Source organism: Phyllostomus hastatus, unplaced genomic scaffold (assembly GCF_019186645.2).
Source record: "Phyllostomus hastatus isolate PE091 unplaced genomic scaffold, TTU_PhHast_1.1 phas_contig_194, whole genome shotgun sequence".
Lineage (NCBI taxonomy): Eukaryota > Metazoa > Chordata > Mammalia > Chiroptera > Phyllostomidae > Phyllostomus > Phyllostomus hastatus.
In genome coordinates, this window is record NW_025333703.1 from 822,257 (window position 1) to 837,890 (window position 15,634).

Here is a 15,634-nt window from a genome sequence, read left to right on the forward strand (position 1 = left end):
CCCAAGCCATGCCCAGGGACTTTTCCTATCTACCTGTAAAATCTTCTTACCACCCGTTTTGAATCATCCTCTGTATTCTGGCTTCCAAACTTCATATCAGCTAAGATTCCATTGACTGTTAACTTTGTTTTTAGGAAAATCTATTAAGTATCTGAGTTGGGTGCAAGAGTGACCAGACTTGGCTCCCACCTACTTTGCCACCATCTTCTGAATCCTGTCCACTCATTTTTTGATAGACATTTTTTCCCACTTTTGACTATAAGGAATGACACTTCTGTGAACATTTATAGAAAAAAATCTCTGCATGGACTATCTTCTTTTTAAAAAAGATTTAGTGTAATAGTCCCATTAACTATTTTTTTTGTAAATGTAAATTTATTCCTACTGTGTTTTTACCATCAAATCTTATGATCTTGGTCTTTCTTTCTTGCCTTTGTGTAAGGCAAAAAGAGAGACATTGACTATTTTAACAACTTTTGTGACCAAATCCAGCAACCAGAACTTCATCCTTTTCCTCAATAAAATTCAAATAACCATCATTGGATACAAAGGCTGTATTTTTTTATTTCACTTATTTTTAATTTTTTTGCATTCTTGATCAGCTAGGTCCTGACACACTTCCTTAATGGCAGATTTTGGCTGTTGGCCTTTAACCCCCTACTTTTCCAGCACAGTTCTCTTTGCATGGAAATCACCTCCAAAATGATTTGGCTTCAGGGCTTGACCAAATGGGCTCCCTTGTACTGTTTATCATGCCACTTCTGATCTCCTCAAGTGACTCTGGAACTTGCTGGCAATATGAAGAGCACAACATATGCCCATCCTGCCAATGCGATAGGCCTGAGCAGAAGAGCTCTCATTAACTCTTAAATATTTGATACAACTTATTTTCAAGACTTCTGGGTCTGGAACAATCTATGTGAGAATTTTCTAAATTGTAAAATAAGTATCTTTAATAGTGTAGGATTTCAGATTTCTTTTGTTTCAGTAACATATTTTTAAGTGTATTTTATTGATTATGCTATTACAGTTTTCCCAATTTCTCCCTTTGTATTCCCTCCTCCCTGCACCCCCCAACCCTCCAGCATTCCCCCACTTTAGTTGATGTCCATGGATTATACATATAAGTTCTTTGACTTCTCTGTTTCCTATACCATTCTTAACCTCTCCCCATCTATTTTATGCCTTCCAATTATGTCTCTTCTTCCCTGTACCTCCCCTTCCCATTATTTTCCTTCCCCTCCCCACTGCTGTGATACAACCCTCCATGGGATGTCCATTTCTCTGATTCTGTTCCTGTTCTAGTTATTTGTTTAGTTTTTGTTTACATTTTTTTTAGATTCAGTTGTTGATAGTTGTGACTTGTTGTCATTTTACTGTTCATAGGTTTTGATCTTCCTTAGATAAGTCCCTTTAACATTTCATATAATAAGGACTTGGTAATGATGAACTCCTTTAACTTTACCTTATCTGGGGAGCACTTTATCTGCCCTTGTATTGTAAGTGATAGCTTTGCTGGATAGAGTAATCTTGGATGTAGGTCCTTGCCTTTCATGACTTCAAATACTTTTTTCCAGCCCCGTTTTGCCTGTAAGGTATCTTTTGAGAAATCAGCTGATAATCTCACGGGAACGCCTTTGTAGGTAACTGTCTCTTCTTCTCTTGCTGCTTTTAAGATTCTGTCCTTATCTTCAATTTTGAGTAACTTAATGATGATATGCCTTGGTGTGTTCCTTTTTGGGTCCAATTTCTTCGGGACTCTCTGGGCTTCCTAGACTTCCTGAAAGTCTGTTTCCTTTGCCAGATTGGGGAAATTTTCCTTCATTATTTGTTCAAATAAGTGTTCAATTTCTTGCTCTTGTTCTCCTTTGGCACCCCTATGATTCAGATATTGGAATGTTTAAAGTTCCTAAGCCTCTCCTCATTTTTTTTTTTGAATTCTTGTTTCTTCATTCTGTTCTGGTTGAATGTTTATTTCTTCCTTTTTTTCCAAGTCATTGATTTGAGTCCAAGTTTCCTTTCCTTCACTGTTGGTTCCCTGTATGTTTTGCATTATTTCACTTTGTATAGCCTTCACTTATTTCTTTATTTTGAATCTGTGTTCAATCAGTTCTGGAGCATCCTGATTACGAGTGTTTTGAGCTCTGCATCTTACAGGTTGACTATCTCCTTGTCCCTTAGTTCTTTTTCTGAAGTTTTGATCTGTTCTTTCATTCGGGCCAAATTTCTTTGTCTCAGTGCACATGTTATGTTGTAAAGTGGTGAACCTTAGGTATTCACCCAGGTGAGGCAACCCTCTTTGCTGCATTGTGGTGCTGTGTGTGGTGAAGGGATCAGAGAGGGAACAATGCAGTTGTTTGCTCCACTCTAGCCCTCCTCTCCAATGAACTCTCTTGTGTGAGACTGGGAGTTTCTCCCTCTGTGGCCACCCCTGCAGTAGTTTACAGCTATTTGAGTCTTTAGTTTCCTGCTCAGCCAGCCCTGCCTCACCCACACCTTCGACCACCTTGCCAGGGTGTCCTCTCCACTGGACTGCCTGTCTCCACCCCTCCTACTAGTCTGGGTGAATGTTTCTTTAACTCCTTGGTTGTTGGAGTTCCATGCAGTTCGATTTTCTGGCCCTTCTGGTTGTTTATTGTTTTTAAATTGGTTGTTGTCCTTCTTTTGGTTGTGTGAGGAAGCAAAGTGTTTCTACCTATGCCTCCATCTTGGTCAGAACTCAGTAACATGTTTCTTAAGGGAAAATATTTATCCTTTCATCTACATTGTCTAATTTATTGCTTTTAATTAGTTTTTAATCTACCCTTGTACCTATTTAATATCTGTAGGATATTATCTGATACTGGCCATATGTGACATCACTCTTTATTGTGTAATCCACCCAACTAACGTTTTTTTAATTTTACAGATACTTTCAAGAATTTGGCTTTGTGTTTCATTGATTTACTTCTATTTTCCTGATTTTTGCCATTATCTTTACTATTTTCTTCTCGCTTTGTGTTTAATTTGACTTTTTCTAAAATAAAGTTTTGAATTATTGACATTACATCTATCTTATGTTCTAATATAAGCATTGAAACTTACAGGTTTTTCTTAGCCTACTTTAATTGCATCTTTGAATATTGATCTGTTATTGTTTAGTTTAATATATGTTATGAACATTTTCATTTTCATTATTCTTTGACCCAGAATTGGTTACTTTGAAGTGTATTGTTTAATTTCCAAATATTGAGGGCTTGTCTAGATACATTATTTTTACTGATACCTAATTTAATTCAGTTGTGGTCAGAAAATATGCTCCATATGATTTATCTATGCATAGTCTATTTTCTCTTTGAAAAAATGTGTTGGGAAATTATTGAAATTGGTGTTCTATGACTATCATGTGAGTTAGTTATTTGTTAGTATTCTTTGAGATTCTACATCTTTATAAATCTCCATACTGCCCCAACCAACTTTGGTCTACCTCCTTCAGTTACTGACAAACATTAACATCAACCATGATTTGGGACTTTTTAAAGTCTCATTTTACTTTTGCCAATTTTTACTTCATGTATTTTGAAACTGTTCAAGTATGTATACATTTGTAATTGTTATATTTTTGTAATATATTTACTCTTTTATCATTATAAAATGTTCTTCTTTGAAGTAGTGATATACTTCAATTTGAAATGTTTTTTGCTTTTACTATAGCCAAAATCAACTTTACCATGTGTAGTATCTATATGTTTTTACTATTTGTTTTACTTTATATTTGTGTTATTTAATGTATGTTTCTTTCAGACAAAACATATTTGAGTTGCTTTTTTATACAGTCCAATAATCTTGGCCTATTTATTGGAATGTTTAGTCTGTTTACACTTAATATAATTGAACATATAGTTGAATTTAGGGCTACCATTTTGCTGTTTCTTTTTATTTGCCTAACCTGTTGGGTTTGTTGTTGTTTTTCCTTTTTTTGTTAATCTATTAATATAGATTTTATATTAGAGGGCAGTTTGAGATCCACAGCACAATTGAGTAGAAAGTACAGAGAGTCTCAATTTACCCTCTGCCCCCCACATACATGCATAGCCTCCCCCACTATCAACATCTTACATCAGAGTGGTACATTTGTTACAGTAAAGGAACCATCCCTGACACATCATTATCCCCCAAAGTTCATAGTTTATATCAGTGTTCATTCTTGGTGGTGTATGTTCTGCAGATTTTGAGAAATGTATAATAACATGTATCCACATTGTAGTATCATACAGAATAGTTTCACTGCCCTAAAAACCTTTGTGCTATACCTATTCATCCCTTCCTCTCCCCTAATTTCTGGCATCCTCTAATCTTTTTATGGTCTTCTTAATTTTGCCTCTTCCAGAATCTTTTATAGTAACTGCAATTATAAAGTATGTAACCTTTTCAGACTGGTGTCTTACACTTTGTAATATTCATTAAGGTTCCTCCTAACCTGTTTTTGTTCAACTCTTCCTAATTGTGTTTTATTTTGTGTCAATCAGATACATTTTAATAATATATTTTCATTACCTTATTGACATTATAGTTATCTCTATTTGTATTATTATTTTGTGGTTGCTTCAGGGGATTGCAACATGCATCTTTAACTTATGATTTACTTAGAGATAATAATGAACTATGGAAAATACATAAATCTTACAACATTATTGATCTGTTTACTTACCTTCCCAACTTTTGTTTTTTGGGGGGTTTTGTTTGGGGTTTTGTTTCCATGTATGGGATATTTACGTTTGTAAATAATTGGGTTTAGAATGCTTACTTTAAAACAATATCCTACAGCCCACAGGCCAAATCCAAACTGATGCCTGCTTTTGTGCAGACTGTAAATTAGGAATGGTTTTTATAATTGTTTGATAAATGCAAAAGCAAAATATTTCTGATCTAAGAAAATTCAAATGTCAGTGTCCATTCATAAAGTTTCATTGAAACACAATTTTGCTCATACATTTTACACACTGTTGTGGTTGCTTTCATGCTAAAGCAGCAGAAAATGTTCACCAACACCTGCTTGACATAGTCATGTGTTTTAAAGAAAGAAGGAAAGGAATATTTATAGTATTTTATATATAACTTTTCTCATCCTCTTCATTCCATCCTAAAGATCTTAGTTATCATTGGGTGACATTTTTACCTTCAACCTGAAGAACTTCCTTTACCATTTTTGTTGTTTCAATATTGCTAGTGATTAATTCTTTCAGATTTTATCTGAAAACAGTTGCCTTTATTTTTAATAGATAATTTTGCTGAAAATATAATACTTGAAGTTATCTTTGACTTTTAGAAGTTTGATTAGGATTAAATGAGGTGTGATTTCTTCATTTTTTATTCTTTTGAGGTTCATTAAGCTTTTTGGTATGTAAGTTAAAAGTTTTTGGTAACTCACTGTGTTAAGCCATTATTACCTTAATTTTTTTTCAAACTTTCTTTCTCTTTCTGGGACAGTAGATAATTATATCTACATTGGATTATTTTGAAATTGACCCACAGATCTCCATGATTTTATTCATTTTCCCTTATTCTTCTTTCTATTCAGATTGCTTAATTTCTGTTGATCTGTTTACAGGTTGCTGATTCTTTTTTATATTTCTGATCTGTTATTTTTTAAATATATTTTATTGATTATGCTATTACAGTTGTCCCATTTTCCCCCTTCACTCCCCTCCACCCTGTACACCCTGTCCCACCCACATTCCCCCCCTTTAGTTCATGTACATGTGTCATAAGTTCTTTAGCTTCTACATTTCCCATACTATTCTTGCCCTCCCCCTATTTTCTACCTACCATCTATGTTACTTATTTTCTGTACCTTTTCCTATTCTCTCCTCCTCCCACTCCCCTGTTTCTAACCCTCCATGTGATCTCCCTTTCTGTGGTTCTGTTCCTGTTCTAGTTATTTGCGTAGTTTCTTTTGGTTTTGTTTTAGGTGTTATTGAGTTTATATAGTGAATTTTTCATATCAGTCATCGTACCTTTAGCTCTAGAAATTTCATTTGGTACTTTCTTATAGTTTACATACTGGTACTTCATGCCAGATTTTCCATTACTTCTTTGAGACATTTAGAACAGATGCTTTGAAGTTTTGTGGGGCAAAATCCAACATTAGGACCTACTAATTAGTTACTATGACTGTATTTTTCTGAATATTGTTCATATCCACCTTTGTTTTTGTTTGTTGTTTTCTTTGCATGTCCAGTAATTTTTACTAGGAACTTGGATGCCATAAATAATATGTTATAGTAATTCAAAGTCTGATATATTATTGTTCTATGAATTATTGGGATTTTTCCCCCTAGCAGGTGGTTAGCTTATTTAGAATCAAGTTATTCTGCCCTACTGCTTACCCCATCACCTGCCCCCTCAAATATGAAGCAGCTGATATATCCTTAAGCTTCCAGCTGCTGCTTTTTACCCTGGCCCTCTGAGGGTAGGTAAGTTCTTTTGCTCATGTTCTTTAGATCTCAAGCAAGGAATTGGTGAGTGCTTATATACATAGATTTTGGGTCTTACATTCTACAGTTTTTTTTTCAGGGTTTACCCTTTATACTATCCCGCTGTTTTGTCAGCCCCCATTTCTGACAGCTGAATCTGTACAGCTTCAGTTTTTTACTGCTTGAACTATCAGTGTGTTGTAGAATGCTGATAATCAACAAAGCAGAAATTTCAATCTCACTGAGTGTGCTTCTGTTTTTCAAAACTCTTTTTTGGTGTCTTTCTGTCTGCTTTTTCCTAAGCCCTCTGTGATCTCTCCAACAATTGTTCAGTTTGACTTTCAACCTGAAATTTAACTCAGGTTGACTCAGTTTAACTCTCAGTGTGAGCTCTGGTAGAGTTTATGCTCAGGTTTTAGGTCTCATTTGTTATATACTTCTCTGACTTTCAGAATTTATCCCTAAATATCCAGCTCATCTGCCTTTCAGTTCTGTTCTGTACCATGTTTGAGGAAGGGTGCTGTGGTTTACTGCCTTATTAAGAGCTGTGGGATTTGGGGTACAGTACTTCATGAAAAAATGCCACAAATTTAAGTTTTACCCATTGCATTTGCTGTTTTTTGAGCATATTTCTGCCTGTTTTGGTTATTTTTCAATGCCATCTATTCATTAGTTATGATATATTGTGTTCACATTTTATCATTATTATCTGAGGGATTGTGTTCCTGGCCAAATCACATTTTAATCACTGGATGCCAAAAGTCATTCTCATGTATTTTAAAATCATACTCTTCTTACACATCACAGTAATATTGAAGGGAAAAAATTCATCTCCTTGGTGAACACTAAGAAAACTGTGCTGCTGTTGTGATACACAGCATCTTTTATATTCTTCTGTTGTACTACCTGTAATACCTTTTTGTATGTTTCTGTTTACATATACCTTCTTGAAAGTATGTGTTATATGCTTTGAGGCTGTAACTTCTTGAAAGCAGGGATGGTATTTTGTCTTGGCATCCAAGAGAATGAAGGCAGTTTGGGGGTACAAAGTGAATTCACAGTAAATAGTTTTAGAATGAGTTATTAAATAAATTTGGTGGCAGTTACTTGTACTTTGATTTTTGTTTTCTTCACAATGTAAATCACAAAACAAGAAAAATGTTAGCCTTTCTTTACAAATTTTCTTCCAAATACCAAAGAAACAGGATTAAAACTAGTCCTGAATATCTAGTCAACTTGTTGTAATCATAGTTTCTATCCATTGCAGGGGTCAGTAACATTTAAAGATGTGACTGTGGATTTCACACAGGAGGAATGGCAGCACCTGGATCCTGCTCAGAAGACTCTATACATGGATGTGATGTTGGAAAACTATTGCCACCTCATTTCTGTGGGTAAGAAAACCTCTCTGAAACTTAGTAGCACATATTTTCTTTCATAGTGCTTAAAGTATGTGTGATCTTCAATTTCAGGGATAAGAGGTGATGAATACTTTTTGGTTAGCAGAAATAAATTATCTTTCACTTGCCTAGTGCAAGGTGTTAAGTTTACTGTTAAGCAAAAGTGTATCTTAATTTGCAGTATTGAAAATACACCTTACTAGTTTTCAAGTATATTGAACCCTAAGCAACTTAACCCAAATCTTCCCTTATCAGGCTGTCACATGACCAAGCCTGATGTGATTCTTAAGTTGGAACGAGGAGAAGAGCCATGGACACCACTGACAAGTCACACCTGCTTAGGTGAGTTTCTGATTCTAAGGCAGATGAAACTAGTGAAAAATACATTTATAAGTGGTTATAAGGTTGATGGCAACTTTGAAATATTTTGGGAATGTTTTTTTAAAGGGTCTTAACTTTTGAAATCATCATTATGCCTGCAAACTTGAAGCAAACTTTCTAATATCACTCTTCTATTTCTTATTTTTCCCTAGTTTGTTTGATGTTACCAAAGATAGTTGCCACTCTTGACTTAATCAAAATGTATCATGAGCCTTCCTTCTTTTAGGTCTTTTTTTTGTCTTTTTCTAGCATTCTCTTTCCCTTCTCTCACTGCCATTGTACAGATTTCTCTTAGGAATTCTTAAAACAGTCTTTAAGAAATTGAAAATTCTTGATTAATGCTTTTCTTTTTAGTTGCTTTCCACTTTTTCCCTTTCTTACCTCAGACTTATTTTTTGTGCTAAGTCTATGTTCCCATTCTCACCATAAACCTGGCTATTAATTTTAAAACTCCATGCTTGTCCCATACTGATAATTCCATAGTTAGCATTTTCTTCTGTTAAACTTTGCTGTTCTATTTATTTATTTATTTATTTAATCTCACCTGAGGATATGTTTATTGATTTTAGAGGGAAAGGAAGGGGGAGAGAGAGAAAGGCACAGAGAGAGAAAGGGAAACATTAATGTGAGAGAGAAACATCAATAAGCTGCCTCCCATATGAACCATAATTGGGGATCAAACCTACAACCTAGGTACATGCCCTGACCTGGGATAGAATGTACAACCTTTTCTTGTACAGCATGATGCTCCAACCAACTGAGCCACTCAGGCAGGGCTTGTGGTTCATTTTATATGGTTGATCACCATTCTCTAAGTCAATCCTTGGTGGTTGTTTTTTTAAATATACTTTATTTATTATGCTATTACAATTTTCCCAGTTTTTTCATCTTTGCTCCCCTCTGCCTGGTACCCCTCTTCCCTCCAGCATTCTTACCTCCTTAGTTCATGTCTATGGGTCATGCATGTAAGTTCTTTGTCTTCACCATTTCCTGTACTATTCTTAACATCTCCCTATTTTGTACCTACCAATTATGCTTCTCAATGCCTGCACATTTACCCCCAATCTCCCCTTTCCCCCTCTCAGCTGATAACCCTCCAAGTGATCTCCATATCTTTGATTCTGTTCCTGTTCTGATTATTTGCTTAGTTTGCTTTTTTTGATTCAGTTTTTGATACTTGGGAATTTGTTGCCATTTTGATGTTCATAGTTTTGATCTTCTTTTTTTTCTTAAATAAGTCCCTTTAACATTTCCTGTAATAATGGCTTGGTGATGATGAGCTCCTTTAGCTTTACCTTGTCTGGGAAACACTTTATCTGTCCTTCCATTCTAAATGATAGCTTTGCTGGATAGAGTAATATAGGTTATAGGTACTTGTTTTTCATCACTTTGAATATTTCCTGTCAGTCCCTTCTTGTCTGCAAAGTTTCTTTTGAGAAATTAGCTGATAGTCATATGGGAATGCCTTTGTGGGTAATTCTCAGCTTTTTCTCTTGCTGCTTTTAAGATGCGCTCTTGATCTTTAACCTTTGGTATTTTAATTATGATATGTATTGATGTGGTCCTCTGGGGGTCCAACATGTTTGGAACTCTGTGCTTCCTGGACCTGTATGTTCATTTCCTTCACCAAATTAGGGAATTTTTCTGTCATTATTTTTTCAGATAAGTTTTCAACTTCTTGATCTTCTTCTTCTCCTTCTGGCATCCTTACGATTCAGATGTTGGCACATTTGGAGATTTCCTAAGCCTATCCTCATTTTTTAAATTCTTGTTTCTTTTTGTTCTGATTGAATGATTACCTCTTCCTTATATTCCAAATTGTTGGTTTGAATCCTGGCTCCCTTCTCATTCTCTGTTGGTTTCCTGTGGATTGTTATTTATTTCATTTAGTGTAAACTTCATTTCTTCCTTTATTTTTTTGCCCTACTCAAGGTGTTCTCTGAGCATCTTGATAACCAGTGTTTTGAATTCTGTATCTGATAGGTTAGCTATCTCTGTTTTGCTTAGTTCTTTTTCTGGGGTTTTGTTATGTTCTTTCATATTTCTTTGTCTCCTCAATTTGGCAGGCTCCCTGTGTTTGTTTCTGTGTACTAGGTAAAGCTGCTTTTACTTCATGTCTTAGTAGCATAGCATACATAGAAAAGGCCCCTGTAAATTGTATGGGGCAAAGCCTTAGGTAATTGCCAGGGCAGGACAACCCACTTCACCCCTTTGTGGCTGTGTGGGAGAGGGCTCAGAGAGGAGACAGTGCTGCCTCCTGGCTTATGGCAGTTTGTCTGGTACTCGCCCTGCTTCCAGTCACTTCACTCCCTTCCCATGTATTACTGGTACCCTTCCAGCTGCTGCCCAGGTGGGAGTCCCTGAGAAGATAGGTTTGCACACATTCTAGGACCATACTGGCCCTTGAATCAGCAAAAATCCAGTTGTTTCTTCAGCCACCCCAAACCCACTAGTTTTTAACACCAGAGCTAACAGGGATCCATCTTCCTGGTGCCGGAACCCTATGTGTGAGGCTGGGATCACTTGCTTCCAAGGTATCCCTTTCATCCATTGTCCTTTCCACTGCCACCTTTGCCTTTCTGCTGTACTCTGCCCTTCTCTGTGACTCTGTCCCTGCTACCCATGTGGCTAAATGTGTTTTCTTTAAATCTTTGGTTTTTGGACTTCCATACAGCTTAATTTTCTGACAGTCCTGGGTGTTAATAGTTTTAGATCTGGTTGTAATTCTTTCTATGGTTGAGCAAGGAGGTGAAACATATCTACCTCCAACTTGACCAGAAGTTTGTGTAATAATAATTGTATTTATTCTCAGGACTTGAGTTCTTTGTTTTTTGTCAATGCCTCTGAAAGGACATGCTCAGCTTATTTCTCCCACATTCACCCTAGTCCTTTAGCGGTTTTACAATATAATGTCTTACCTATTTTGTGGCATATGTTGGACATAAAAATCACTTAACTTTTCTAGCTCTTAAATTCTTTTCCCTCATCTGTTTCTAACTTATTTTTCCTATCTGATACCAGCTTGATTCTTCTATCTCTGCCATTAGTTCTTATGTATTAGTTCTCTGTATTAGCTCTTTACAATTTATGTATGTGTATCAGCCTCTGAAATATATTTACTTCTCCCGTATTTACATTTGTCACTGACATTATACAGAATAACTATCTTATTTTCTGTCTTGATTATTGTATTTGCAGTTGGTCTTCACTGTAATTTTTCCTAGTTCATTAAAATTATATTGTTACTTCTCTGACAAGATATGTTACTTGTTACCTGTTATTTATTTTTTATATGAAATTGAAATTCTTCATAATTCAAGGTCTAACATAATAAGCCCTAATCTGGTATTTTCAGCTTTATTTCTCTCTCCTGTGGGAAACTCTTGGTAATTTCCACTTAATCCAATATACTAACTTTTCTCTAAATATGTAGGATTTGTCATATCTGTACTTTTCATTATGTTGTGTTTTCCCTTCCACAAAATGTATATTTTATGGTTCAGTCTTGAGCTGTCTTCTCCATGAACTATTCCTTTATTACTCCACATCATATCCATAGTTTTCTTTTTCTGTGAATTTACTTGCTACTTTTGAATTATAACATACACAGTATTTGGATATGATTATATAATGTAATACCTGATTATACATGGTTTATGCTTAAGGATTCTTTCTGTCAAAGATAAGATCCCCTGTTTCTGTCTTTGTGGTAGTATAAAACTTATTTAGGTATTTCGTAATTCCATGACCTGTTTGTGGAGCTATACAGGAGAAATTTCTGTTTCCCTCAGTCAAAAAACATGTACTTATACGTTCTTGTTAGATATACCTGTATAGCCTATGGCTGTATACATTCTGAATGAAGCATTTGGTTTCTATCAAGCACACCACCTGTGATACACAGTATTAATGTAAACTTTTTATGGCTGAGATTTGTCAAATATGGGAACAATCCTTAACACTTGTTAAAATATGAAGAGTGAGTCTAGGGAATGTAAAGTCTTGTTTACAGGATAAATTCCATATATGTTAGTGTTGGTGGTAATGGACTCAAGGCAGAAAAAGATTTTGGAGCCTAGATTTAACATTGTTCTACCATATTTGGATGAGTATAAAGTGATAAAAGTCAAATATAGCTCTAAACTTATAAGAGAAGTGAAAGTTAAAGTTAAGGAATGATCTAGAACCAGAATGAGCAATCTCATCTGGAGTTAACGGAATGTTACTGTATTGGGAAAGGACTTGAATAGTCTTTCTTTAAACCTGAAAAAATAAGTCAGCAATTGAAAAGAGGAATAGTTATAATTGATGGTCATGAGAGTTTTTTAATTGAATAATTCTGAAAAAATTGGTAGTAACAGCAATCTGAATATACCAGTAAATATAACCCTAGTCTGTTTTAAATTTCCTGTTGTGTTTTTCTAGTTTTTTGTCACAAGAGAAAATTACTCTTAGCTATATAGAGGATTAGACCTACAATATGGGATAGTTTTTCTAAACACTGGCAAATTAATTGGTGCTTGGAATTATTAATTTACCATTGATGACTACAAGGATGGGGATGTTAGAACAACTGGAAGGTTTTACTTTGCAATCTAGAGATAATATAGAAAAATATAGGCTCTGTTCTGTGTCCTCCAGAAGTAATCCTTCCTCTAATATTTTCTCTGAATAAGCTTTTCTATTAATCTTGTCCATCCTATTTAAAGATTAATACCCTTGATAGGTTCACTTCATTGCCTCTGAATCTGCCTATTTAAGCATCAGTCCCTCTTCCTCCATTTTTGTCTTCTCTTCACTGCTTCTTGTGTTCAGTCAACTTTATGTATGAATTTCTGTTGCAAAATGGGAAAGTTATTAGCATTCATTTCTTATTTTTTTATTCTTTTCCACACTGAAACAGAGGTTTTTATTTAGCTTCTGTGTCCCAGGAGGGGAGTAATTTGTCTGAGGTCTTGTTTGGCCTCATATAATAGACCCTAATTCAAGTCCTTTTCATAAAAAATGTGTGAAGAGTCACAAGTTGTTAAATTTTTTTCTAGAACAAAACTGGAGTGCCGAAGATGTTTTAGTGAAATTTAAGGAATGTGAAGATAAGTATTCTAGATCAGTTGTACTCATCAGTCACAAAAAACTGATTAAGAAGAACAGTAATGCATATGACAGGACATTTCCTTTAAGCAAAAACCCTATATATTCAAAAAATCTAATTCCTGAATATAACAGTCATGGAAAGATTTTTAAAAATGTATCAGAATTAATCATAAGTAATCTAATTCCTGCAAGAAAGAGTCATAATGAGTATAATGGATATGAGAAATCACTCTTCAATAGTAAACCAGAGACAGCTCACCATGGAGTCAAATCCCATAATCAACATGGTAAAGATATCAATCATAATGAAGTGCTGGTGCAATATCATAAGATGGAAACTCCAGTACAGTCATTTGAATATAGTGACTGTGAAAAATTATTGCTTAAAAAGGGAGGTTTACTTACACATCATAGAGCTTACAGAAATGAAAATCCATCTGAACATAATAAAAGGAGAAGAGCAACCAATATTGAAAAAAAACATATATGCACTGAATGTGGGAAGTCCTTCTGCAGAAAGTCAGTATTGATTCTGCATCAGGGAATTCACACAGAGGAAAAACCTTATCAATGCCATCAATGTGGAAACTCATTTAGAAGGAAATCATATCTCATTGATCATCAAAGAACTCACACAGGAGAGAAACCCTTTATTTGTAATGAATGTGGTAAGTCGTTCCGCCTAAAAACAGCTCTCACTGATCATCAGAGAACACATACAGGGGAGAAATCATATGAATGTTCACAATGTAGGAATGCCTTCAGGTTGAAGTCACACCTCATTCGTCATCAGAGAACTCATACAGGAGAGAAACCATATGAGTGTAATGACTGTGGAAAGTCTTTCCGCCAGAAGACAACACTCTCTCTACATCAGAGAATTCATACAGGAGAAAAGCCCTATATTTGTATAGAATGTGGGAAGTCCTTTCACCAGAAGGCAAATCTTACTGTACATCAGAGAACTCACACAGGGGAAAAGCCCTATATTTGTAATGAATGTGGGAAGTCCTTCTCCCAGAAGACAACCCTTGCTCTTCATGAGAAAACTCATAATAAGGAGAAACCCTATATTTGTAATGAATGTGGTAAGTCTTTCCGCCAGAAGACAACCCTCATAGCACATCAGAGAACACATACTGGGGAAAAATCTTATGAATGTCCTCACTGTGGGAAGGCCTTTAGAATGAAGTCGTATCTCATTGATCATCACAGAATTCACACAGGAGAGAAACCATATGAATGTAATGAATGTGGAAAATCCTTCAGTCAAAAGACAAACCTCAATCTACATCAGAGAATTCATACAGGGGAAAAACCCTATATTTGTAATGAATGTGGGAAGTCCTTTCGCCAGAAAGCAACCCTCAGTGTACATCAGAAAATACATACAGGTCAGAAATCCTATGAGTGTTCTCAGTGTGGAAAAGCCTTTAGCAGGAAGTCATATCTCATTCATCATCAAAGAACTCATACCGGAGAGAAACCGTACAAATGTAATGAATGTGGGAAGTGCTTCCGCCAGAAGACAAATCTCATTGTACATCAGAGAACTCACACAGGGGAGAAACCCTATGTTTGTAATGAGTGTGGTAAATCCTTCAGTTATAAGAGAAACCTCATTGTCCATCAGAGAACTCACAAAGGAGAAAACATAGAAATTCAATAAATGGTGTGATTTCTTTGTGAAGCCTTCCTTCCAAAGTTATTATAAAACTTTAGTTTTTTTTAAAAGCATGCTAATAAGATAATTTTAATCACAAATGTAATAATAGTTAATAATTTAAAGTACCATACAGCATAACTGTTTTACTGTTTAAAATGGATATGATCATTTTTACTGAACTCTATCAGCAGTGAATCAAATTTTTTAATTTTTTAAGTTCTACTGATTCAGTTTATTTTTTAAAGACTTATGTAATACATGGAGAGGCAAAATAAAATAATGGTTATAAACCGTTTCCATAGGAGAAATGAAATATGAACTATATTTCTCATTGCACCCAGTGAAATGAAAAGTAGTTGTTACTTCCTCTAAGTTTATCACTTTCCTGCCTTACAACATCATGAAGTAGTTTTTTCATGCCTTTATATATTTTTATCCTACATCATGAATTCTTTGTGTCTTTTTTAACTCAACATTCTGAAATTCATACATTATTGTATGGGCAGCAGTGCTTTTATATTCACTTTGTATACTATTTCATTTTAAGACTATACCACTGTTTATCATTTTGATAGTTATTTGTATTTTTTATAATTTTGTGCTGTAACGAAGATACTCCTATAAATAACCTTGTATAT

The 15,634-nt window shown here is 35.0% G+C and overlaps 1 protein-coding gene and 1 pseudogene across 2 annotated transcripts in view; one reads left to right on the forward strand and one right to left on the reverse strand.

Moving 5' to 3' along the window:
• Positions 1–15,114, forward strand: part of ZNF567 (zinc finger protein 567) — a 35,932-nt gene extending 20,818 nt beyond the window's left edge. For both annotated transcript variants that reach the window (XM_045833812.1, XM_045833811.1), the window contains 3 exons: positions 7,723–7,849; positions 8,111–8,197; positions 13,279–15,114. In XM_045833812.1, the coding sequence (XP_045689768.1) occupies positions 7,723–7,849; positions 8,111–8,197; positions 13,279–14,999 (1,935 nt within the window). In that variant the 3' untranslated portion in view covers positions 15,000–15,114. The remainder of the gene's footprint in view (positions 1–7,722; positions 7,850–8,110; positions 8,198–13,278) is intronic.
• LOC123815534 lies at positions 406–822 on the reverse strand (annotated as a pseudogene).
• Positions 15,115–15,634: the final 520 nt, after the last annotated feature.